Here is a 24,878-nt window from a genome sequence, read left to right as displayed (position 1 = left end):
TTTTCAGTTCATGTACACAGGGTCGTTTATAGTAGTTTCAAGGCAGTTGAGTTTAGAGGCTTTTTTGGAAAGCAAAAAAAATAAAAAAAACACGAGTTCAGGCACTCAATTTAGAGGCATTTCAAGCGCTTCTAAAAAGCGGTAACCCGCGTTTCGCCATTTAGAAATGCTTCTAAAAACGCAAACGCAGCATGTAAACGCAGCAAAACAGATGTTTTAAACGTGGGTTACTATCTGTCAAGTTAAATCGTTCAGGAGAGGTTGCAAAAACATCCCGTGTACATTAAGCCTTAAGGATTATTTTTGTTACCTCGATCAGTTGATGTCTTCTGAGCGATTCTGGTCTGAAACGCTCTGTAAAAAGAAAAACAAAATAAAGGAAGATTAAAAAGCAGACCTAAACATGGTTGTAAAGGCTGAAGTTTTTTTGCAGTATAGAGAAATATAATACAGCATGGAGAGGGAGTCATAAAATAAGAACACTTAGTCAGAAGGAATCCAAATGGATACACACACTTAAGTGTGTCCGGAGCAGACGGCGGCCCGGAAGTGACGTGAGTACATAGTCTGTTTATTATCCGATGTTTTTTACATTTAGTTTACTGTAAGCCTACATTTGTCTTATAAATGGTGGCGTTTTACACTATGGGAGGCATATTGTCTATTTCATTCTAATATATGGACTGGAGAGACCAGGGACACCTAAAGAACGACGACTCTAGCCGACAGAGAAGACATAGGAGGAGGATGCCCGAAGGAAGGATAATCAGACCCATACCCAAATCGGATCTTGAGGCTTTTTTTATGACATGGAAGTGAGGCGAGTGTTCTGTGAGCACTGAGGTGATCGGTGGAAGCACAGAGGAGGATTGTCTATACACAAGAAAAACAGAGCACTTTATTGGAATTCCAACACTTGGACACTTGCTAGCTACCGTGTAGCTATGTGTGTTTAGCGATATCAATTAATCACTTTTTTTATATATATTATATACACTTGTTCATTGCATATTCTTCACATTTTTACTTTTTCAAGTTGGATTTATATTAGGTGTATGATGTTCTTATCCTTGGATTTCACAAGTAATATAGGAACTGTGCAACACCACCCACATTTATCACAATATCAGGGTAGCATCAGAGCTTGTCCATAAACCCCAACCCCACATATTTAAATTGCCTACTATGAAGGGCAGCCTCACGAGCGAGTAGGAATGGCAGAAGGTAGAAGTGCTTAAAAGGGAACTACACTTCACCTGAGCACCACAAACCAAAAATGCCATTTAATTAAAATTTTAATATTCAAACCAAACTTCCCGATCCACCAAGGTCTCCATGCTTTATGACTCTGTCCATTCGGAGCAGTAAGGAGCTGGATTTACCGGCTCCTACCCTCCATCCCGACAGTTCCAGGGGGTGGAGGAGGAGCACGGAAGGGGAGAGAAACACGGAGGAATACACGGCGGGAATACACGGCGGGAATACACTATATAGCGGCGATTGGTGCCTGTAACTCCCCCATGCACTGATCACCCATGACAGTACAAGTATCGGGTGAAGCATCGGGAGCATTTGCCCCAGTACAAGTACTCAGGCAAATGCTTGGTATCGGTCCAGATACCGATACTTTAAGCTCAGGCATGCAAGCAGAAGAGTTTAAAACATGTAAATAAAATGTACCGTTGTGCTAATAAGTTTACATACCCTGGCAGAATTTAGGATGTCTTGGCCATTTTTCAGAGATTATGAATGATAAACTTTTTTCACTCGTGGTTAGTGTTTGGCTGAAGCCATTTATTATAAATAAACTTTTTTTTAAATCATAATGATAAACAGAAACTACCCAAATGACCCTGATCAAAAGTTTACATACCCTGGTAATTTTGGCCTGATAACATGCACACAAGTTGACACAAAGGGGGTTGAATGGCTATTAAAAAGGTAACCATCCTCACCTGTGATGTTTGTAATTATTGTGTGTAAAAAAGGTCAAAATTTCTGGACTATTCATAAACCCTTGCATCTTTCATCCAGTGCTGCACTGACGTTTCTGGAGTCATGGGGAAAGCAAAAGAATTGTCAAATGATCTGCAGGAAAAGGTAGTTGAACTGTATAAAACAGGAAAGGGATATAAAAAAAGATATCCAAGGAATTGAGAATTCCAATCAGCAGTGTTCAAACTCTAATCAAGGAGTGAAAAGTGAGGGGTTTTGTTGAAACCAAACCACGGTCAGGTAGACCAACTAAAATTCCAGCCACAACTGCCAGGAAAACCCACAAATAACTTCAGGTGAAATACAGGACTCTCTGAAAACATGTGGTGTGGCTGTTTCAAGATGCACAATAAGGAGACACTTGAAGAAAGATGGGCTGCATGGTCAAGTCACCAGAAGAAAGCCATTACTATGCAAATTCCACAAAGTATCCCGCTTACAATACACCAAACAACACAGAGACAAGCCTCAAACCTTCTGACACAAAGTCATTTTGAGTGAGGAGACTCAAATTTTGCTTTTTGGCCACAACCATAAAATTTTTTCATTTGGAGAGGAGTCAACAAGGCCTATGATGAAAGGTACACCATTCCTACTGTAAAACACGGAGGTGGATCGCTGATGTTTTGGGGATGTGTGAGCTACAAAGGCACAGAAAATTTGGTCAAAATTGATGGCAAGATGAATGCAGTATGTTATCAAAAAATACTGGAGGAACATTTTCATTCATTAGCCAGGAAGCTGCACATGGGACGTACTTGGACATTCCAACATGACAATGATCCAAAACACAGGGGCCAAGTCGACCTGTAATTGGCTACAGCAGAATAAAGTGAAGGTTCTGGAGTGGCCATCTCAGTCTCCTGACCTCAATATCATTGAGCCACTCTGGGGAGATCTCAAATGTGCAGTTCATGCAAGACAGCCCAAGAATTTACAGGGACTGGAGGCTTTTCACCAAGAGGAATGGGGAGCTTTACCATCTGAGAAGATAAAGAGCCTCATCCACAAATACCACAAAAGACTTCAAGCCGTCATTGATAATAAAGGGGGCAATACACTTTATTAAAAGGGTTGCAAAGGTTCTTTTTTTTTCTAAATAGGTTACTTTAAAGCGAGTGCATTTTCCCTTCTAAATGTTTTTTTTCTTTGTCTGAATTTCTCACTTCCTGTTCCTCCTCAGTAAGCTGTTCTGACTGACTTTCCACCAATCGGATGATGGTGGAAAGCTTACCGAGGAGAAACAGGAAGTGAGAAATTCAAAGAAAAAACATTTAGAAGGGAAATCAAAGGAAAAGGCAAGTGAACCAACAATGCAATAGCTTAAAGGAACCTATTTAGAAAATAAAAGACGAGCCTTTACAACCCCTTTAAGATCTGGGGTATGTAAACTTTTGATCTGCATCATGTGGGTAGTTTCTGTTATTATGATTTAACCCGTTCCCTACCGATTCATTGTAAAATGACGTCGGCAGGAACCCTCCGTTCCTTAGACGTCTTATGACGTCCTTGCCTTCTCGGGCGCCTCCGCCACATTGCTCGGGACCCGATGCGCGTGTCCAGCGGCCGCGATGTCTGCCGGGCACCCGCGATTGCCCGCAATCACGGCAGGACCATGGATCTGTGGGTGTAAACCCACAGATCCATGTCCTGTCAGCAGTGAGGAGACAGATGTGTGTTCCCAGTACAGAGGAACACACATCAATCTCCTTCCCTTGTGAGTCCCCCCCCCCTACAGTTAGAACACACTTTAGGGAAAATATTAACCCCTTCCTCCCCCCCTAGTGTTAACCCCGTCCCTGCCAGTCACATTTACACAGTAATCACTGCAGTTTTATAGCACTAATTGCTGTGTAAATGGTCTCAAAAACGTGTCAAAAGTGTCTGCCGCAATGTCACGGTCACAAAAAAAATATAAAAATAATAAAATCGCAGAACGCCGCCATTACTAGTAAAAAAAATAAAAAGTGCCATAATTCTATTCCCTATTTTGTAGATACTAGAACTTTTGCGCAAACCGATCAAATACGCTTATTGCGATTTTTTTTGCCAAAAATATGTAGAAGAATACGTATCGCCCTAAACTGAGGAAAAAAATCGTTTAAAAAAAAAAAAAAAAATGATATTTATTAAATCAAAAAGAAATAGATAGTGTTTTTTTCAAAATTGTCACGCTTGTTTATAGCGCAAAAAAAACGCAGAGGTGATCAAATACCACCAAAAGAAAGCTGTATTAGTGGGGGAAAAAAAGGGCGTCAATTTTGTTTGGGAGCCACGTCGCACGACAGCGCAATTGTCATTCAAATTGCAACAGTGCTGAAAACTAAAGTCTGGGCAGGAAGGGGGTGAAAATGCCCTGTATGGAAGTGGTTAAAGAGTAAACACAGTTGAAGTTTTTGTGTTATTCATATTCTCTGAAAAATGGTCAAGAAATCATAAATTCTGCCAGGGGTATGTAAACTTATGACCACGACTGTACTTTCCTATCTATTTACCAATGCTAGCAGCATAAGGATTACAAATAGTCAATGTTGATTGAGAGAACGAAGTTCTGCTTGAAGCTTTGCTGTCAGAAAAGTCCAAGATTCGGCCATGATAGGAAAGTTTGAGAGGCGTGTTCAGACTTCATACCCTGCAACAGTTCCTAACGGGTAATCAAGTCTCTAAGTGGCTACACAAACAAGACTTTCAATAAATGCAAAGATGTGGCCTGTAGCCATTCTTAAAATAATATTCAAGTCACACCATCTACCTTAAAGCGGTTGTATAGTCCCATAATCCGCAAACTAGCTCATTATGAAATACTTACCTTAGAACGAGGTGTCGGTAACTTACCTGGACCACGCTGAGATAGCCGGCATGTCTTCCGGGTATCGCGGCTCCAGCGCTGTGAGTAGCTGGAGCCACGATGTCGTCACTCCCGTGCATGGGAAACCTCTTTACGGCAAGGTCCAGCGTCTGCCGGGCCTTCAGCCGAGAATCCCCTGTGCGCATGCGGCTCATTACAAGGGGAATATCTCCTAAACCGTAAAGGTTTAAGAGATTTTTTTTTTAACCTACAGGTAAGCCTTATTATAGATTTACCTTACGTAAAAGTTCCAAAAATGACTATACAATCATTTAAGCAAAAATCTAGCATTCATTATATGGACCATTAGGATTTCAGTGTTGAGCTGAGCTATCCAGATTCACACTCTGACCTGTAGTGATGATCCACAAAGTCTTTTGGCTGTGCCTGGTTTTCAAAGGCTTTATGATAAATGGCACTTGCATTGTGCAGGTCCCCCTTTACTTCCAGCTGCTGAGCCCAGATGACATGAAGAGCAGCAGAACGAGTACCTATACCTTGGCTGTAAAGATACTCAAAGAACGGCATGGGTTCATCAATGGTTTCAGACTGGAAAAGAGTGAAAAACAGAGCATGCTTTGAGTATACAGACATTCACTCATTTCATTGTCCATTCTGATTACAAACAGAGAAGGGACTCACAAATCGGATGCAGTACTTCAGGTATCGCTCATCATTGCAGTATTTCCGGTCTCCTATAAAGTTCCGAACTAAACGCTCCAACAAACACAGAACATTGCGCTTTTCTTGCGGTGGTAGAGTTTCTTCAGCCCAAAGAACATACCTTGAAGAAGGCAAAAGGTACAATGGTGGAATTTAGTGTCACCATACACATTACAATCTGACAGTACAATCTCCAGATCTACCAGAACCATGTACTATGCGGACCTACTAAATCTATCCAATTAGGCAGGTCCTTGTACGGCATACATGTTGGTAGAGCTAAAAGAGATTGTACAACTTATGTGTCATTTGTGTAATAAGCCCTAAGGGGGAGATTTACTTAAAGCGGTGGTTCACCCTTATTAACATCTTTTTAGCATAAAATGAGGCATAGTAGCGCGAGCTACAGTATGCCTGTCTTTATTTTTTTAGCCCCGTACTCACAGTGTAATCGTAGAGACAAGATTCCGACTCCCCGCGGGGAATGGGCGTTCCTATGGAGAGGGAAGGTGATTGACGGCCGGCTCTGGCACGTCACGCCCCCCAAAGACAGCCGGAACAGGTCTCGGCTCTTCACGGCGCTATACGGCGCCTGCGCACAGACTATGCGCAGGCGCCGTGAAGCGCCAAGTCCTATTTCGGGTATTTCCGGAGAAGCGTGACGTGCCATAGCCGGCCGTCAATCATGCTGCCTCTCCATAGGAACGCCCATTCCCCGAGGGGGGTCGGATTCTTGTCTCTACGATTACACTGTGAGTACCAGACTAAAAAATAAAGACAGGCATACTGTAGCTCGCGCTACTATGCCTCATGTTATGCTAGAAGAAAAAAAAATTGTTTTTTTATTAATAGGGTGAACCCCCGCTTTAAACTGGCTCAACTGTGCATATTAACCAATCGGATTCTAACTTGACAAAATAAACTAGAAGCTGATTGATTACTATGCACAGCTGTGCCAGATTCCATGTTCATTATTGTCATTAAATCTCCCCCTAAACATCCTCATTAACTTTCCTCGTTTTAGGCCCCTTTCAGACTGGGGCGGGAGCAGCGGTGGCGGTATAACGCCGCAAAAAATAGCGGCGCTATACCGCCGGGATTGCCGCGGGAATCAGCCGCTAGCGGTGGGTATTAACCCCCGCTAGTGGCCGATAAAGGGTTAATACCGCCCGCAATGCGCCTCTATAGATGGGAAGGAGTGGTATACACGCCGCTCCTCTCACCGCTCCAAAGATGCTGCTGACAGGAGATTTTTTTGTCTCCCGCCAGCGCATCGCCTCAGTGTGAAAGCCCTCGGGCTTTCACATTGAGTCTGCAGTGAAGGAGTTTTTCAGGCGGGATAGCAGCGTTATTTTTAGCGCTGTACCGCCTGAAAAAATCCTCAATGTGAAAGGGGTCTTAGACCTTGTTCACGCAGGAGATGTCTGAAGTCAGTCTGGTGATGACCGATGGGTTCATTGCTGTGCTTTAACTAGGGTTGTCCCAATACCACATTTTTAAGACCATGTAAAAGCGGAAGCACCGAGGGGAAGAGAGGCGGACAGATGCACCGAGGGGAAGAGAGGCGGACAGATGCACCGAGGGGAAGAGAGGCGGACAGATGCACCGAGGGGAAGAGAGGCGGACAGATGCACCGAGGGGAAGAGAGGCGGACAGATGCACCGAGGGGAAGAGAGGCGGACAGATGCACCGAGGGGAAGAGAGGCGGACAGATGCACCGAGGGGGACACGGAGAAGGACACAGCAGAACGGAGGGAGACTGGAGGAGGATAGGGGACAGTCAGTGGTGATCGTGTATGGGAGAGAAGCACCGATTACCGCTGAAAGCCGTGGGGGGGGGGGGGGGGGGGTCGGGCTGAGAAAGGACCGGCTGTCAGACTTTTAAATCTATACAGGGTGATCAGTGCTTGTGACTCCCCCACCGATCACCCTGACTGCCTATTTATCGGGTGAAACATCGGAGCATTTGCCCCAGTACAAGTACTGGGGCAAATGCTCGGTATCGGTACCGATACTAGTATCGTATCGGGACAACCCTAGCTTTAACCGTTTAATACAACTAGGTCTGTACGTTTTGAACCAATATGCGTATAGTAGCATTTGTAAGCATTACTACAATGCAAAGTTTTACTCAGTGGTTTTTGACAAAATATTTCCATTGTTTTCAGCGATGCTAGTCGCTTTGGGCTACACGTGAGGCATTTTTTCTGCAGCCCGGATTGAGCGCCCTCTGTGGCAAACCTCCCCTGGTTTTGGGTCTTTGTGCGCGCCCATCTCTCTGGACCCAAATTGGTCGGCACATGGCAGCAACACCTTTCTAAAATGTTTTTTATGTGGATGCGAGATCAATGATTTCTCATGCAAGTTTTTGGTCAGTGGATCTATACAAAGTGTTTGACTAATTTTTGATACAATGTACAAATGTATATATTCTTATACCTCTCTTTATGAATTATAGATGTACAACGTTCTGTGTAGAAGCGCCTACCCATGAAGAAGAGAACCAATACCACCAAATCGAAACGCGTTGGTTCATCCCTGCTGCTGAACGCACCTGACAGAGTAGTGGTTTTCCCAACTGTCTTGTATTATTGCTCATCGTGGTATTTGCATCCTGTGTATATTTTTTCATTTTTATCTTTTTCTAATAAAATACTACTTTAGATTCATGCTTTGATCCTTTGAGGAGTATTGCCCTTCAAAGTCAAATTTAGAAGAAAAGCCTTTTTTTGTAGCTTGTGTAGCATGAATAGGCCATTTTTTCAGGCATCTCAACTTCCTGAGGCTGCATGCAGGTAGATGATTGAAGTCTATTAGGACACAGCAGCTGGTCTTAATGTGACAGTTCTGTGCATAAGCGGCCCTGATCAAACATGGCATGCATTAGGCCCCTTTTATACAGGGCTGTCCGTGTACGAACTCCGCTTGCTCAGGGGGAAATCGATCCATTGATCCCTGCTGAGCCGGCGGATGACAGGTCCGTCTCTGCTCACTGTGGAGAGATGGACCTGTCAGAGCTCCGCTCTCACCTCTGTGGGTGATCGGATGAAAACAGACCGCCTGTCCCTTTTCATCCAATACGCCAGACGGATGGAAAACAGGGTTTCCATCAGTCTGGATTCAGCAGATCGGATGTCAGCGGACACGTGGCTGCTGACTTCCGTCGCTCCATAGACCTGCATGGAGCGTTCGTTTGGGTCCGCCTAAGAGACCAACAGGCGGACCTAAACAGTCAGCCCGTGTGAAAGGGGTCTTAGATGACGGTCTCCCGTCACATTAGGACAGCTGCTGCCTCTTAATAGACTTCGATCAACTGCTGACACGCAGCACCTGGACGTTGAGACGTCAGGAAAAAACAGCCCATTCACACTATACGGGCGGCATCACCACCATGTGAACAAAGCCTTATTCCAAAGGCTGGAGGGTTGTAGCTCACCTGTCCCACAGATCCAGAGGGTCATCACCGCTGTATCCCTGTATGTGGGTTTCAAACATTCTGCAGGGACAAAACACATACAGTAACTCAGAGGGGAAAAGAAAATGGTATACAATTCAAGATTTGGTTAAAATAGTACTGAAGGCAAACTTTTTTTTGTGACAGAGTAGAGAGGGAGTATAAAATCTCAGTTTATATTTCAGTCTGTGGTGGGCACTAATTGGCATTTTATTGGGCACCGACCGATAGGCGATTCTGACTGGTTACCTTTTTGGCACATCTGATGGGGCTTTGCTGATTATCAGCACAAACACCCCTTCTGATTGGGCCGTCAGCGCGAACCAAGGAATGCCGTTTATCGGCACTTCCTGGCTCACGCGATGATCAGCTGTGATTGGTCACAGCTGATCACGTGGTAAAAAGCCTACATCAGAGGCTTCTTATCACGATCGGAGGTGCGGTGTGTCAGACTGACACGGCACGCTGCGCGCCCTCGTGGGAGCGCGCTGGCATATTATCCTGCTGGACATCATACGACACCCAGTCAGGATAACACAACCACTTCCCGGACGTCAATCTGTTATTGACCAGCCGGGAAGTGGTTAAGGCTTACCTGTAGGTGCTGGAAATATCTCCTAAACCTCCACGGTTTAGAAGACATTTACAATAGAGGCGTGCGCCGATGTCTACATCGCAGGCCGTACGTCAGAAACAGCAATCGTGCCGTTCCTAAAGCCTTTTTCACACGGGGCAGGGGAGGTGCGGTATAGCGACACAATTTTTAGCGCCGTTATACCGTCGTATTTACCGCGATATTTGGTCGCTATCGGTGCGGTTTTAACCCCCGCTAGCGGCCGAAAAAGGGTTAATACCGCCGACAATGCACCTCTCTCTGCAGAGGCGTATTACCGCGGTTTCCCATTGATTATAATGGGAAGAAGCGGTAAACACCACGCTCCTATACCGCTCCAAAGATGCGGCTAGCCTTCGGGCTTTCACACTGAAGACTGCAGGGCACGATTTTTTCAGGCGGTATAGCAGATTTTTAGCGCTAAACCGCCTGAAAAATGCGTCAGTGGGAAAGGGGCCTTAAGGAGGTCATGCCGTGCGCGGGAAAGACATCACGCGACTCCGGCCAGTCACAGAGCCGGAATTCGCAGCCCCGGGAGGAAGAGGGGTGAAGATGGACGCTCGCTGCTAGTGGGGACAGCGGTGACATCGCAGGCTTCGGTTTCAGGCAAGTGACACATAATGGGCTTCTATGCAATGCATACTAGCCCATTATGCTTTACCTTTGCAGGGAAATAAAAACAATCAGGGTTTACCTCCTCTTTAACAACAAAACCTGGGGAATGCCCAGGGAAAAACCAAGCCTCCTTACCAACCAGCCTGCAGAACAACCAAATTAACCGGTCTAACAGTATGCGTTAAAAACAGGGGTTTTGTCCGCACGCATTTGCAAACGCATGCGTGAGCCACAGAGCCGCGCCAAGGCACCCTGGAATCTGTGGTCCTAACACTAAACAATGAGCGTCCCCACAGGGGAGGCACATGCATTCGAATGGATAGATAGGGGCAGGTGGACTGAAGGGGAGCCACCCCTCCTTAAAGGTACAATAGCACACCAAACACCCAGCATGTAGCACAATGGCTGCAAAGGTGTTGGTGCGTTGCAGGACCAATATAAACACCACAGGTGAAACAAAAACGTGTCCACCGCCCCCATCTATTGCTGGCAATCGCAGTAAGTGGCATAGGAAGGCCAACACAAAACCTGGGGAATGCCCAGGGAAAAACCAAGCCTCCTTACCGACCAGCCTGCAGAACACTTCCTCTTTAAGCATCTATGTGAAACGCGTTAGCCCGTCTGTACCTTTCATCACCATAATTTAACAGATTTTGAACCTTCTTTTATTTGTGGCAAAACAGCGTAGGTGTTATTCAGAGTGCAGCCATTCAGCGGTTTGCCTCAATTTTCTACACACGCTGGGATAGCCAACATTAAAGCGGATGTGCGCTGAAAAAAAAAAATTATTAAAAGCCAGCAGTGACAAATACTGCAGCTGCTGACTTTTAATATGAGGACACTTACCTGTCCTGGAGTCCAGCGCCGTCCGCAGCAGAGGACGTGCGATCGCTCGTCACTCTTCTGCCCCCCCTCCATCCTCGGTGAGGGAACCAGGAAGTGAAGCGCTGCGGCTTCACTGCCAGGTTCCCTACGGCGCATGGGCAAGTCGCGATGCGCCTGCTGACTGGCTCCCGCTGTGCTCTGGGTGCCGAGTGTTCCCAGAACACAACGGGGGGGGGGGGGGGGGGGGGGGGGGGTTGACGGGAGGTGTCGTCATGCCCGCAGTCTAGGCCGGAAGTGGGTGCAAATACCTAAATACCTGTATCTGCACCCCCCTCCCCCTGAAAGGTGTCAAACGTGACACCAGAGGGGGGGGGGGAGAATTCCGATCACCAGGAGTTCCACTTTAGGGTGGAGCTCCGCTTTAAGGGAACCGGGTGGATCCTGACACTATAGTAGGGATCCTCCTTGTGCAGCTCTGTGACATCAGCAAGGCGGAGATGTGGGGCACAGGACAGCAGGCTAAATGCTTGTGGAGTCAGTGACTGGGAACAAGTGTAAAGATAAGGAATTGTGTCATGCTTGGCCCGGGGCTGTGCCTGGAAGCCACACATTAAGCATTTTGTATTTATGAGGCCTGTAATGGTGTCCTATGGAACATGGCATTCCCTCTGGATAGCCCTCTGCTCCATCTGTCCCCCACTCTGCAGGATGACCCCATCGCTGGAGGAGATTTCCGTTTATTACAGAGTACAATAGCGGCTCCAGGGCCCACCCATAGTGTCCCACACACCATATTATGTCCTCTATGGTAAACAATCCAGCCCCGCCTATACCACAATACCACCCCACAGGTCGGTACTTACTGCACACAGCTCTGGATATCCATTCTTCCCGGAGATCCGTCCTACAAGAGAGATCGCTCCTCACCATAACAACTCCCCCCGTCCTCTCCTACTATTTCAAATCGTTCGCGCAACAAGAAATCCTGCAACTGCCATAGGTCTAGGCGGCGGGGCTCACAGCCAATCAAATTCAAAATCTAGACGGGCGGAAGTCTTATCTCGCGAGAAGTTGTGCGGTGGTAACAAGCGAACATATTTTGATCACGTGATTGTACGATCTCGTCTCGCGGCCATGTTTGATAAGGGCAGGGCTATGTGCTGTGTGTTGCTCAACATTGAAGCCACTTGAGTTCATCGACCTTTCATCCAGAGAGAAACCAAGAGGAGGACTGTACTGTGACAGGAGCTGGCTGAAATGTTGCTTTAATTCGTACGGGCTGCTGACAGGAAATGAATTAAAGAGCAACAGTAAAATTTAAGAAATAAAGAACGCCACTGACTGATAAAAAGAGTATCTGTTCATTAAATGTGTTTTGTAACAGAATAAAATAAAGTATAACATCTTTATTTTTATTTTTATTATTTTCGCCATCTGTGTTCCCTCAGGGAGATTTCTCTCCACTTCCTGTCCTATAGCCACAACAGGAAGTGAGAGGAAATCCCTCCAAATTGAGGGAATCTCCTGTTGTCACCACAACTAGTGTCACCAGATTTGCCCTCTATTCCTGTTCTGATGACAGCCCAAAATTGTGATAATGGTAAAAAAGACAAATAGGTGATTCTCCCTAAGACCCCTTCCACAGTGGGGCTGCAGCAGCGTTAGCGCTAAAGTGCTGCTTGTTTTAGCGGTGCTTTAGCACTGTTTAACCACTTAAGCCCCGGACCATTATGCAGCCAAATGACCGGGCCATATTTTGCGATTCGGCACTGCAACGCTTTAACTGACAATTGCGCGGTTGTGCGACGTGGCTCCCAAACAAAATTGGCGTCCTTTTTTTCCCACAAATAGAGCTTTCTTTTGGTGGCATTTGATCACCTCTGCGGGCTTTTATTTTTTTCGCTATAAACAAAAATAGAGCGACAATTTTGAAAAAAAATCAATATTTTTTACTTTTTGCTATAATAAATATCCCCCAAAAATATATACATATTTTTTCCTACAGTTTAGGCCGATACGTATTATTCTACATATTTTTGGTAAAAATCGCAATAAGCATTTATTGATCGGTTTGTGCAAAAGTTATAGCGTCTACAAAATAGGGGATAGTTTTATGGCATTTTTATTAATATTTTTTTTTTTTTACTAGTAATGGCGGCGTTCAGCGATTTTTATCGTGACTGCGACATTATGGTGGACACATCGGACACTTTTGACACATTTTTGGGACCATTGTCATTTATACAGCAATCAGTGCTATAAAAATGCACTGACTACTGTGAAAATGACACTGGCAGTGAAGGGGTTAACCACTAGGTGGCGCTGTAGGGGGTTAAGTGTGCCCTAGTGAGTGATTCTTACTGTAGGGGGGGTGGGCTACATGTGACAAGACAGTGATCACCGCCGCTTCCGATTACAGGAAGTGGTGATCACTGTCATTGTCACTAGACAGAGCGGGGAGATGCTTGTTTACATCAGTATCTCCCCGTTCTTCCTTACTGTGAGACGATCGCTGGTATTGCCGCGGCGATCGAGTCAGTGGGACCCGCGGTCAGGCTCATGGAGCTTGCGGTGCTGTCCACAATGCCGCGATCTTAAAGGGGACGTATATATATGTTTTTCTGCCTGTCCGTGCCATGCTACCGACGTATATGGTCTTTCGCTGGTCGGCAAGCAGTTAAGTGGCTCTTTTCGACTGCTAGCGGGTTGCTTTTAACTCCAAAGAAGGGGTTAAAAGCGCCTGTGTTGTGGCGCTTCCGAAGCGCTTTTCAGGTGCTTTGGAAGCGATGCCCATTCATTTCAATGGGAGGAGCGCTGCGCTCCCAAACTGCCAGAAAGATGCCACTTGTAGGACTTTTCCTGACGTCCTGCAAACCGCACCACTCAAGTGTGAAAAGTCACACTGAAATGAATGGGAGGCGGTTTACAGGCGCTATTTCTAGCGCTAAAACGCATGAAAACCGCCTCAGTGTGAAAGAGGTCTAACAGAGAGGAAGACAGCAATAAAAAATTGACAGGCGTGCTAATCCCTCCCCACTCTATTCAAAACAAAATACTTTATTACAGGATGCTTCATTTATATCTAAAGCCGGTGTTCTGTCAAATTAGGTGACCCGTCAGATTTGGAAACGGAAGTGATGTTTTTTTGCCATTTTAATTGCGCTGTTAAATTTAAATAAACGCAAGAACTTTTTTAACTTACACTATGAAGATTCTTCTTTTTTGCTTCTGATTTTGTGGATTTGGAGACATTAGTTCAAAGGAACAGGCTGTGGAGATCGGAGGTAAAGCTGCAGTGGTCCCCTGTCCTGGATACACCAAGGAGGAGGAAGCAATTTTTGATGACCAACACTTATTGAGGCACTATTAGACCCTTTGGGGTCCATCTATGAGATGAGAGGCTAGCACTACTGGGGAGGGGGGGGATTCTAGAAGGACGTCTATATGATATCTTCATACATCTGCAAATCTGGACTCCCTTATCTGTCCCTCTCCCCCTCTTCCCTGCTTGTCTGCACAGGAAAATATTTAATTTCCGAATAAGAGATTGACTTTCTCTCAGATTCTGTTGGATGCACCTTATTAATGGACTATTTTCATTGAATTCATTTTTTTATGATATGATGCACTTTATTTTTGGATATTTCACTGATTTTATTTATCTGGATGCTATTATGCTGTGATACATTTGGAGAATAATTATTTATTGTTTACTAGAACTTTACCGTATTTGCCAGCGTATAAGGCGACAGGGCGTATAAGACGGACCCCTAATTTTCCAGCTAAAATTTTGGTTTTGGGATATACTCGCCGTATAAGACGACCCCCTTCCCCCTCACTGTGCCATTGCCTCACCTCACCGTGCCATTGCCTCACCTCACTGTGCCATTTCCTCACCTCACTCTGCCATTGCCTCACCTCACCGTGCCATTGCCTCACCTCACTGTGCCATTTCCTCACCTCACTCTGCCATTGCCTCACCGTGCCATTGCCTCACCGTGCCATTGCCTCACCTCACTGTGCCATTTCCTCACCTCACTGTGCCATTGCCTCACCGTGCCATTGCCTCACCGTGCCATTGCCTCACCGTGCCATTGCCTCACTGTGCCATTGCCTCATCGTGTCATTGCCTCACCTCACCGTGCCATTGCCTCACCGTGCCATTAACTCACCTCACTTCGCCGATCTTCATTCCTTTATGCCTGGCAAAGTGAGTCAGACTACGAGAATCCGTTTTTTAAAAGCCGCGCCTCCTCCTCGTTCTGTTCCGTGATAGGCGGAACACTCCGTTTCCCAGCAGAGCCTGTGTTCAGTGTTCCGCCTATCACGGACATCCTCTCGTCCGAGGCCGAGGAGACGGAACACTGAACACATGCTCTGCTGGGAAACTGAGTGTTCTGCCTATCACGGAACAGCACTAGGAGGAGGCGTGGTTTTTAAAAAATGGATGCCCGCAGTCTGCTTCTGGCATATAAGACGACCCCCGATTTTTGAGCCATATTTTTAAGTATAAAAGGTCGTCTTATACGCTGACAAATACGGTATACTTGATTAATTAGTACCACTACCCTTTACTTGATTAATTAGCGTTTCTTCACTACACATTTTTTTACCAGCAAACATTGCTTACTGCACATGCGCAATGCGTTCCAGCATGGGCGCTATGCGTTCCAATAGGTTTCCTAATCTGACAAAACATCTTGTTACATCCAGGCAAGTCTTAAATGTCACACTTATTATAGCAGTAAACTGCGCTTACATATACTGAAATACAGTATATCAAGGCGACCGAGTGAGGGTGTCCAAAAATGTCGTTGGCCTTTTCTGACTCAGTTTGGCGCTGAGCAGTGTGGGGTGTACCAAGGTAGTCATCGCCACTTTCAGACTGCAGCCTTGCCACTGGTTTTCTAATTTAACAAGAAAACAGTATCAGAGATTTACAATACTATATTGCATTATATACGCTGACTTTACTGCTAAAACAAGTGTGAAATTCCAGACTGGCTTGGGTGTAAGAAGATCTGGGTGTAACAAGATGGCTGCTGCCGCCTTCATGTTCTGTCAGATTAGGAAACCTATTGGAAAAGCAGAGCGGCCACGCTGGAATGTATTGCACATGTGCAGAAAGCAATATGATGGTAATATCACTTTCGTTACCAAATCTGGTCGCCTAATCTGATGGAACACTGGAACTTTTTTCCCGTTATTATCAAATTTCATCGCACTATTCAAAGATCTACCCGCTAGATAAACTAGAAGTGTGGACCCACTTGAAAGAAATGGTTCTTAGTTATATTTTATTTTGAGATGATACGTGTATATCCAAAGCCAGAACTTAATTTGCTGAAGTGGATGAGCCTTAAAGTGGTGTAAACGCTGTACCTATACTTCGGCCCGTGCATGTGAGATTGCAGGTGAGTGCCCACATGGCGTAAGAGTTAACCACATTTCCAAACTGCCATTCAGGGACACACCCCTCTCTCACCTTCCCCAAAAAAAGATGAGGGGGTGGGCGGGGGTTTAATGTAGTCTCGGGGTTGATGTGGAATTTGGTGGTGGGTTATTTGTCAGGTGAATGTGCCACTTGCCACCAGATGCAGTGCCGCTTGCCACCCATAGCCTGCCACCATATGCAGTGCTGCTGTCACCCATAGCCTGCCACCATATGCAGTGCTGCTGTCACTGCCTCTGCACGAGCCACGTGCGTAGAAGGAAAGGAGTGGGGTCACTATCTTGAGAGTGAAGATCACACCAGTCTTTGCTGCTTGCCGCCGGGTGCCAGAGAAGGAGGAGGTGCCAAGGTGGGTGGGGACAGCAGTGCTGCACTAGGCTCAGCCCTCGCTCCCGGCCTCACTGTCTGAGATTAAATTGTCACTGGTTGCAAAATGCCAGGCAGCGCTGGCACTAGCAACTAGTTCCGGAAATGTAGTTAGTAGGGGGCGGCTGTGTCCTCTATTTCATTCCGGGACATTGTATTGTCCTGGAATGAAGGTGCCCGGGACCTGGGAAAGACATGTCAATTGTGGGACAGTCCCGGGACACGTGGGCACCCTAGCACGGAGGGTCCGGTGGACTTGATGTCCACCCGCGATCGCTGTGTACAGAGGCAGAATGGGGATCTGCCATTGTAAACAAGGCAGATCCCCGTTCTGACAGGGGACATCTCAGAGATCTGCTGTTCCCAGTGATCGGGAGCAGTGATCTCTGTCATGTCCCAGACAGCCCATCCCTCCTACAGTTAGAACACGCTGAGGGAACACATTTAAGCCCTTGAACGCCCTCTAGTGTTAACCCCTTCCCTGCCAGTGTCATTTATACATTGATCAGTACATTTTTATAGGACTGATCAATGTAATATTGTCACTGGTCCCTACTAAAGTGTCATTTGGGGTCAGATTTGTCCGCCTCAATGTCGCAGTCCCACTAAAAATCGCAGATCGCCGCTATTACCAGTAAAAACAAGAAAAAAGAGACCCTAAATCTATCCCATAGTTTGTAGACACGATAACTTTTGCGCAAACCAATCAATATACGCTTATTGTGATTTTTGTTTACCAAAAACATGTAGAAGAATATATATTGGCCTAAACTTCTGAATTATTATTTTTTCTTTATATTTTTTGTTTTGGATATGTATTATAGCAGAAAGTAAAAAAAATATTATTTTTTCAAAATTGTCACTTTTTTGTTTATAGCGCAAAAAAAAAAATTAAAACCGTAGAGTTGATCAAATACCACCAAAAGAAATCTCTATTTGTGAGAAAAACGGATGTTATTTTGTTTGGGTACAACGTTTTCACGACCATGCAATTGCCAGTTAAAGAGACGCAGTGCCGTATCTAAAAAAAAAGGCTTGGTCATTAAGGGGGTACATTTTCCAAGGCTGAAGTGGTTAAACCACTTCCCGCCCGGCCTATGCCAGATTGACGGCCGGTAAGTGCTTCTGTTATCCTGACTGGGCATTATATGACGTCCAGCAGGATAACATGGCGGCGTGCCTCCGGGGTGTCAGTCTGACAGAGGCTTCTTACCACGTGATCAGCTGCGACGAATCATAGCTGATCATCGTGTGAATTCCTCGGTTTGTGCTGACAGGGAGAGCCGATCGGCGGCCCTCCATGTCAGAGGGGGGGTCTGTGCCGATAATCAGCACATTGATTATCAGCACAGCCCCTTCAGATATGCCACCACAGCAGTGGCGGTGCGTCTATAGAGGGCGCTGGAGCACCGCCCACTGGCACAGTGACTGCGTTTGATGGCATGGCACAGTGGTGACAATTGATGGCACAGTGGCTGCGTTTGATGGCATGGCGCAGTGGCTGCGTTTGATGGCATGGCACAGTGGTGACAATTGATGGCACAGTGGCTGCATTTGATGGGCACAGTGAGGCTACAATTGTTTTTCTTTTTTTTCCGTTTGCTTCCCCCCCAAAAATGTTGAGCACCAGCCGCCACTGCACCACAGGTGCCAAAAAGATACCCATCAGCTGTCAGTCAGCTGATCGCCTGTCAGGGCCCAATAAAGTGCCAATCAGTGCCAATTAGTGCCCACCACAGTGCTAGTCAGTGCCCATAACTTTGCCAATCAGTGCCCTACAGTAACACCTGTCAAAACCTCATCAGTATCCCATCACCAGTGCTGCAAATCAGTGCCACCTGCCAGTGCCAGTCAATACTGCCTGTCAGTGCCGCCTGTCAGTGTCCATACAGCCGCCTGTCAGTGCCTATCACAGCCACTTGTCAGTGCCCATCAGTGCCACCCATCAGTGCCGCCTATCAGTGCCCATTAATTCTATATATCAGTGCCTCCTCATAAGTGCCCATCAGTGCCACCTTATCAGTGCCAACTCATCAGTGCCCATCATTGATGCTTTATCAGTGCCCGTCAGTGAAGGAGAAAACTACATTTTATAACCGAAATGAAGAAAAAACGTTTTTTTCCCAAATTTCGGCCTTTTTTAGTTTGTTTAGCAAAAAATAAAAACCCCAGTGGTGATCAAATACCACCAAAAGAAAACTCTATTTGTGGCACAGCGCTGAAATCTGAAATTTGTCCTGAGCAGGAAGGGGCGAAAGTGCCTGGTAGTGAAGTGGTTAAAGTACATGCTGAGGAGGAATTTTATTTTGTTATATTATTATTTTTTATTATTATTATCTGTTTATGAAAAAAAAAAACATAGACTTTATTGTCACTTGGAAACACCATAGCCGATTCCTGGGTGACCCTGAGTTCTGCTCACTTCACAGGGACAGGTTACTGAACTCTGCCAAGTTCTCAGCGCTGGGCGCGCTCCCGCCAAGTGAAATGAATGGGCGCGGACTACGACGCGTGGACGCGCAAGCCTTCCTCCCCAACGAGCAGATCCTGGTGAACGCGCCTGGCATCGTGAGCGCGCCTCTCCTGCACACAGAGCTGAAAGCAGTGCAGAGGAGGCAGCGTTTTCCAGAGTCCGATCTCCATCTCACCTCCTTCCTCCTTCACCGCCATGGACCGAGGGGCCACCGATCACACCGGCATCACACCCACTTCCCTGTCCCGGTTCCTGGATGGAGACTTCTGGGGGATGAAGAATGAGCTGCGGGTGCAGATCGCAGAGAACCCCCTCTTCCAGCAAAGGTATGGAGAGTGCACCCACCCCCAATACTCCAATCACAGGTACAGGGGCCCCTATACACCATAGAGGGGCCCCCAGTGACAGGTGCTGAGGCTGCACACAGCTGGTGACCTGTCATCCCTGGAGGGCTGAATGGGAGGACTGGGATCTGACATCTGCTCATCCCTGTGTGCATGTCACAGAGAGGGAGGGGACCTGTAGATCCATGGGGACATCTAATAAGACATGTCTGACACATTCCTGGCGGAAGTCACAAGCTGTGCCAACTTCACAGAATCTCTGCCACATTTAAAGCAAAATTAAACCCCATATTTCTTATACTGCAGCTTACCAATTCTTAGATGTGATGGCTGCTATTGTTTTCTCTTTTTTTACGCTTTCCCTCCTTTATTTTCATCTGGTGATCCAGCCATTAAGTCTTGTTTTTCAACAGAACAAGCGCTCTTGCATTTACAGGGATGAGCCAAACCATTTACTACTGACAGGGGTGCTTACAATGGTCCACTTTTATTTATTGATGTAAAACCCATAAGGAAAAAGCATTGTTTGCTGTAACCTATTATACAGTATATGAGGTTTTTGGGTTTAATACCGCTTAGTTGATTGTATTGACCTCTGCCGGAAATGCATGGAGTTCTTGCTTGTGGTACTTTTGAGGTACTTGCAGGTGGTAGTGATTTATGAACAATAGACTTCTGGCGAAACAATTCTGCATTGAGAATGAGCAGTATAGTAAACGCACGTATTTGGGTGTTTTTGTACATACGCACACTTCAATTTTTTTTTAGCTTCTATTGGGATGTGTCTTACTCAAGTATACGCTTATATGTGTAAAATACTGTCCAGCCATACAGGTTGTTGTGTGTGTGTGTGTGTGTGTGTGTATATATATATATATATATATATATATATATATATATATATATATATATATATTGTTGTCTATTCTCCATTGCAAAATAGCTAAAGCTCTGTCAGATTCGATGGAGAGCATCTGAACAGCAATTTTCAAGTCTTGCCACAGATTCTCAATTGGATTTAGGTCTGGACTTTGACTGGGCCATTCTAACACATGAATATACTTCGATCTAAACCATCCCATTGTAGCTCTGGCTGTTATGTGTAGGGTTGTTGTCCTGCTGGAAGGTGAACCTCTGTCCCAGTCTCAAGTTTTTTGCAGACGCTAACAGGTTTTCTTCTAAGATTGCCCTGTATTTGGCCCCATCCATCTTCCCATCAACTCTGATTAGCTTCCTTGTCCCTGCTGAAGAAAAGCATCCCCACAACATGATGATGCCACCACCACGTTTCACAGTTGGGATGGTGTGTTCAGGGTGATGTGCAGTGTTACTTTTCCTCTCACACATAGGGGCATACGCCGAGTAATTTCAAATTTTGTGCGTCGTATCTTTGTTTTGTATCCACAAAACAAGATACAACGGCATCTCGGCTAGATCCGACAGACGAACGTCTTAGGCCTAGTACACACGAGAGGATTTATCCGCGGAAACGGTCCGGAGGTCCGTTTTCCGTGGATAAATCCTCTGGCGGATTTTGATCTCATGGTTGTACTAACCATGAGATCAAAATCCCTGCGGAATTCCGTCCACGGTGACGTGTCGCGCCGTCGCAGCGATGATGACGCGGCGACGTGCCCGACGCTGTGATATAAGGACTTCCACGCATGCGTCGAATCATTACGACGCATGCGGGGGATGGATTCGGACGGATCAATCCAGGGAAGTCTGTACAGACCAGCGGATCAATCCGTTGGACTGGATTCCAGCGGATCGATTTCTTAGCATGTCAAGAAATTTTGATCCGCTGGAAATCCATCCCCGGGGAAAAAAATCCGCTGGATCGTACACACCAGGGGATCTATCCGCTGAAACCGGTCCGCGGATCAATTCCAGCGGATCGATCCTCTCGTGTGTACGGGGCCTTAGTACGCAGTCGGATCTAAGCTGCAATTTTTCGGCGGCCGCTAGGTGGCGTTTCCGTAAAATTTTGCGTCGAGTATGCAAATTAGCTAGTTACGGCGATCCACGAACGTACGTCCGGCCGGCGCATTGTTTTTACGTCATTTGCGTTCGGCTTTTTCCGGAGTATAGTTAAAGCTGCTATTCTGAGGCGTACTCAATGTTAAGTATGGCCGTCGTTCCCGCGTACAATTTAGAATTTTTTACGCCGTTTGCGTAAGTCGTTCGCGAATAGGAATTTGCGTAGAATGACATCACCGTCGTAAGCATTGGCTGGTTCCGGTTTAATTTCGAGCATGCGCACTGGGAAACCCCCACGGACGGCGCATGCGCCGTTCAAAAAAACGTCGTTTACGTCGGGTCACGACGTATTTACATAAAACACGCCCCCATTACATCCATTTGAATTCCGCGCCCTTACGCCGCCATAGATACACTACGCCGCCGTAACTTACGGCGCAAATTCTTTGAGGATTCAAAATAAAATAAATAAGTTACGGCGGCGTAGTGTATCTTAGATACGCTACGCCCGGCGCAAAGGTACGTGGATCTGCCCCATAGCGTTTTGCTTTTAGATCAAAAAGTTAAATTTTGGTCTCACCTGACCAGAGCACCTTCTTCCACATGTTTGCTGTGTCCCCCACATGGCTTCTTGCCAAACAGGACTTCTTCTGGCTTTCCTCTTGCCTCTCTTCCATAAAGGCCAGATTTGTGAAGTACACGCCTAAAGCCGCGTACACACGATCAGAGTTTCCGATGGAATAAAATCCGATGGAATTTTCCATCGGAATTCCGATGAAGCTGACTTTCATCAGTCTTGCATACACACGGTCAGATTAAATTCCAACTGTCCAAACGCGTGGACGTAAAACACTACGATGAGCCGAGACAAATGAAGTTCAATGCTTCCGAGCATGCGTCGACTTGATTCTGAGCATGCATGGGTTTTTTCTCCGTCTGAGTTGCACACAGACGATAGGAATTTCTGATCTTTTTTTTTTCCCCATCGAGAAAAAATAAAACATGTTCTATTTCTAAACACCGATGGAAAAAAGTCCGATGGGGCCCACACACGATCGGAAATTTCCGATGAAAAAAGTCCATCGGAAATTCCGATCGTGTGTACGCGGCATAATAGTTGTCCTGTGGACAGATTCTGCCACCTGAGCTGTGGATCTCTGCAGCTCCTCCAGAGTTACCATGGTCCTCTTTGCTGATTCTGATTATTGCTCTCCTTGCCCGGCCTGTCAGTTTAGGTCAGGCATGTCCAAAGTCAGGCCCGGGGGCCAAATGCGGCCCCCTGTTGATTTAATCTGGCCCCCCTGGGGATTTGGATGTATATATTGTTTGTGTCCCCCAGGGCCACAAAAGATATATACTGTATTTATTGGCGCTGCCTTGGAGGGGACAGGGAAGGGGCAGGACGAGCGCCGTCAGATTACATGAAGAGAATCTCCTGTTTACTCAGCAGCGTCTCTATTGGAAGTCCCGTCTCCTGGGATGCCATTGGACGACTGTTCTGTCTATTAAAGAGGCCACAGGATAAACAAGGCATTCTCCTTTTTGTAATCTGTTGGCACTCGTCCCGCCCCCTCCCTCTGCCCTCCGAGGCTGCAGATGGGCATCGTTCAGGCTGCACTGATGGCAATGGTAAGGCTGCATTTATGGCACATGTGAGGCTGCATTTATGGCACATGTGAGGCTGCATTGGTTGCAATGGTAAGGCTGCATTGGTTGCAATGGTAAGGCTGCATTCATGGCAATTGTAAGGCTGCATTCATGGCAATGGTAAGCCTGTGAGTGTTATACGCCGATTAATACGGTATATCCAAATAACACGCCCAAGCTCATCCTTAGTCCTAAGCAGCGCTCTGGGATTCGTTGGGGCCACAAATAAAATATATACAGTATATTCAAATAACACGCCCGAGCTCATCTCTTCAACACACACAGCCACAAAGGCAAGAGAATTCTTGTTGGGCCGTGTATTAGTGCTCAGACGAACACACTTAGGCAGAATTTTAATTCAAAGAATGTCAGACAAAATAGTCGGCCCTCACGCATGTTCACTTAATCAAATCTGGCCCTCTTTGAAAAAAGTTTGGACACCCCTGGTTTAGGTGGATGGCCAGGTCTTGGTAGGTTTGCAGTTGTGCCATACTCTTTCCATTTTCAGATGATGGATTGAACAGTGCTCCGTGAGATGTTCAAAGCTTGGGATATTTTTTATAACTTACCCCTGCTTTAGGCCCCTTTCACACTGGGGCTGGAGCCGCGGTGGCGGTATAGCGCCGCTAAAAATAGCAGCGCTATACCGTCGGATTTGGAGCGGATTCGGCCGCTTGTGGTGCGGTATTAACCCCCACTAGCCGATAAAGGGTTAATACCGCCCGCAATGCGCCTCTGCAGAGGCGCATTGCGGGCGGTATTGCCGCGGTTTCCCACTGTTTTAAATTGGAGGAAGCGGTATACATACCGCTCCTCTCACCGCTCCAAAGATGCTGCTGACAGGAGATTTTTTTCTCTCCTGCCAGCGCATCGCCTCAGTGTGAAAGCCCTCCGGCTTTCACATTGAGGTTGCTGGGCAGGATTTTTTCAGGCGGTATAGCAGCGCTATTTTTAGCACTGTACTGCCTGAAAAACTCCTCAGTGTGAAAGGGGTCTTAAACTTCTCCACAACTTTATCCCTGAGCTGTCTGGTGTGCTCCTTGGCCCTTCATGATGCTGTTTGTTCTCTAACAAACCTCCTGAGTGCTTCACAGAACAGCTGTATTTTTACTGAAATTACATTATGTTGGCCATACTCGTATCTACACTATGGGGGTTATTTACTAAAGGAAAATTCACTTTGCACTTGAAATTGCACTGAAAGTGCAGTCACTGTAAATCTGAGGGGTAGATCTGAAATGAGGGGAAGCTCTCCTGATTTTATCATCCAATCATGTAGAAGCTAAAATGCTGTTTTTTATTTTCCTTGCATGCCCCCCTCAGATCTACAGCGACTGCACTTCCATCTGCACTTCAGTGCAATTTCAAGTGGATTTACCTTCTGTAAATAACCCCCCATATTACCAAAAGTATTGGGACACCCACAAGCCATCCCAGTCTTAGTCTGTAGGGTTCAATATTGAGTTGGCCCTCCCTTTGCAGCTATAACAGCTTCAACTCTTCTGGGAAGGCTGTCCACAAGGTTTAGGAGTGTGTCTATGGGAATGTTTGACCATTCTTCCAGAAGCGCATTTGTGAGGTCAGGCACCGATGTTGGAAGGGA

The 24,878-nt window shown here is 46.2% G+C and overlaps 2 protein-coding genes across 2 annotated transcripts in view; one reads left to right on the top strand and one right to left on the bottom strand.

Annotated features, from left to right (window-relative positions):
* BUB1 (BUB1 mitotic checkpoint serine/threonine kinase) overlaps positions 1–12,037 on the bottom strand; it is a 61,820-nt gene extending 49,783 nt beyond the window's left edge. Inside the window, exons 1-5 of the mRNA XM_040351096.1 lie at positions 11,877–12,037; positions 8,943–9,002; positions 5,486–5,627; positions 5,196–5,392; positions 311–354 (exon numbers count right to left, since the gene is read on the bottom strand). Of these exons, the coding sequence (XP_040207030.1) occupies positions 311–354; positions 5,196–5,392; positions 5,486–5,627; positions 8,943–9,002; positions 11,877–11,899 (466 nt within the window). The 5' untranslated portion in view covers positions 11,900–12,037. The remainder of the gene's footprint in view (positions 1–310; positions 355–5,195; positions 5,393–5,485; positions 5,628–8,942; positions 9,003–11,876) is intronic.
* A 7,348-nt stretch (positions 12,038–19,385) lies between these two features.
* The window catches only part of ACOXL (acyl-CoA oxidase like), a 456,283-nt gene continuing 450,790 nt past the window's right edge, over positions 19,386–24,878 (top strand). The window contains exon 1 of the mRNA XM_040351094.1: positions 19,386–19,630. Coding sequence (XP_040207028.1) covers positions 19,500–19,630 — 131 coding nt within the window. The 5' untranslated portion in view covers positions 19,386–19,499. The remainder of the gene's footprint in view (positions 19,631–24,878) is intronic.

This window comes from Rana temporaria, chromosome 4 (genome assembly GCF_905171775.1).
Source record: "Rana temporaria chromosome 4, aRanTem1.1, whole genome shotgun sequence".
In the NCBI taxonomy this organism is placed as follows: domain Eukaryota; kingdom Metazoa; phylum Chordata; class Amphibia; order Anura; family Ranidae; genus Rana; species Rana temporaria.
This window is presented reverse-complemented; position numbering and strand designations above follow the sequence as displayed.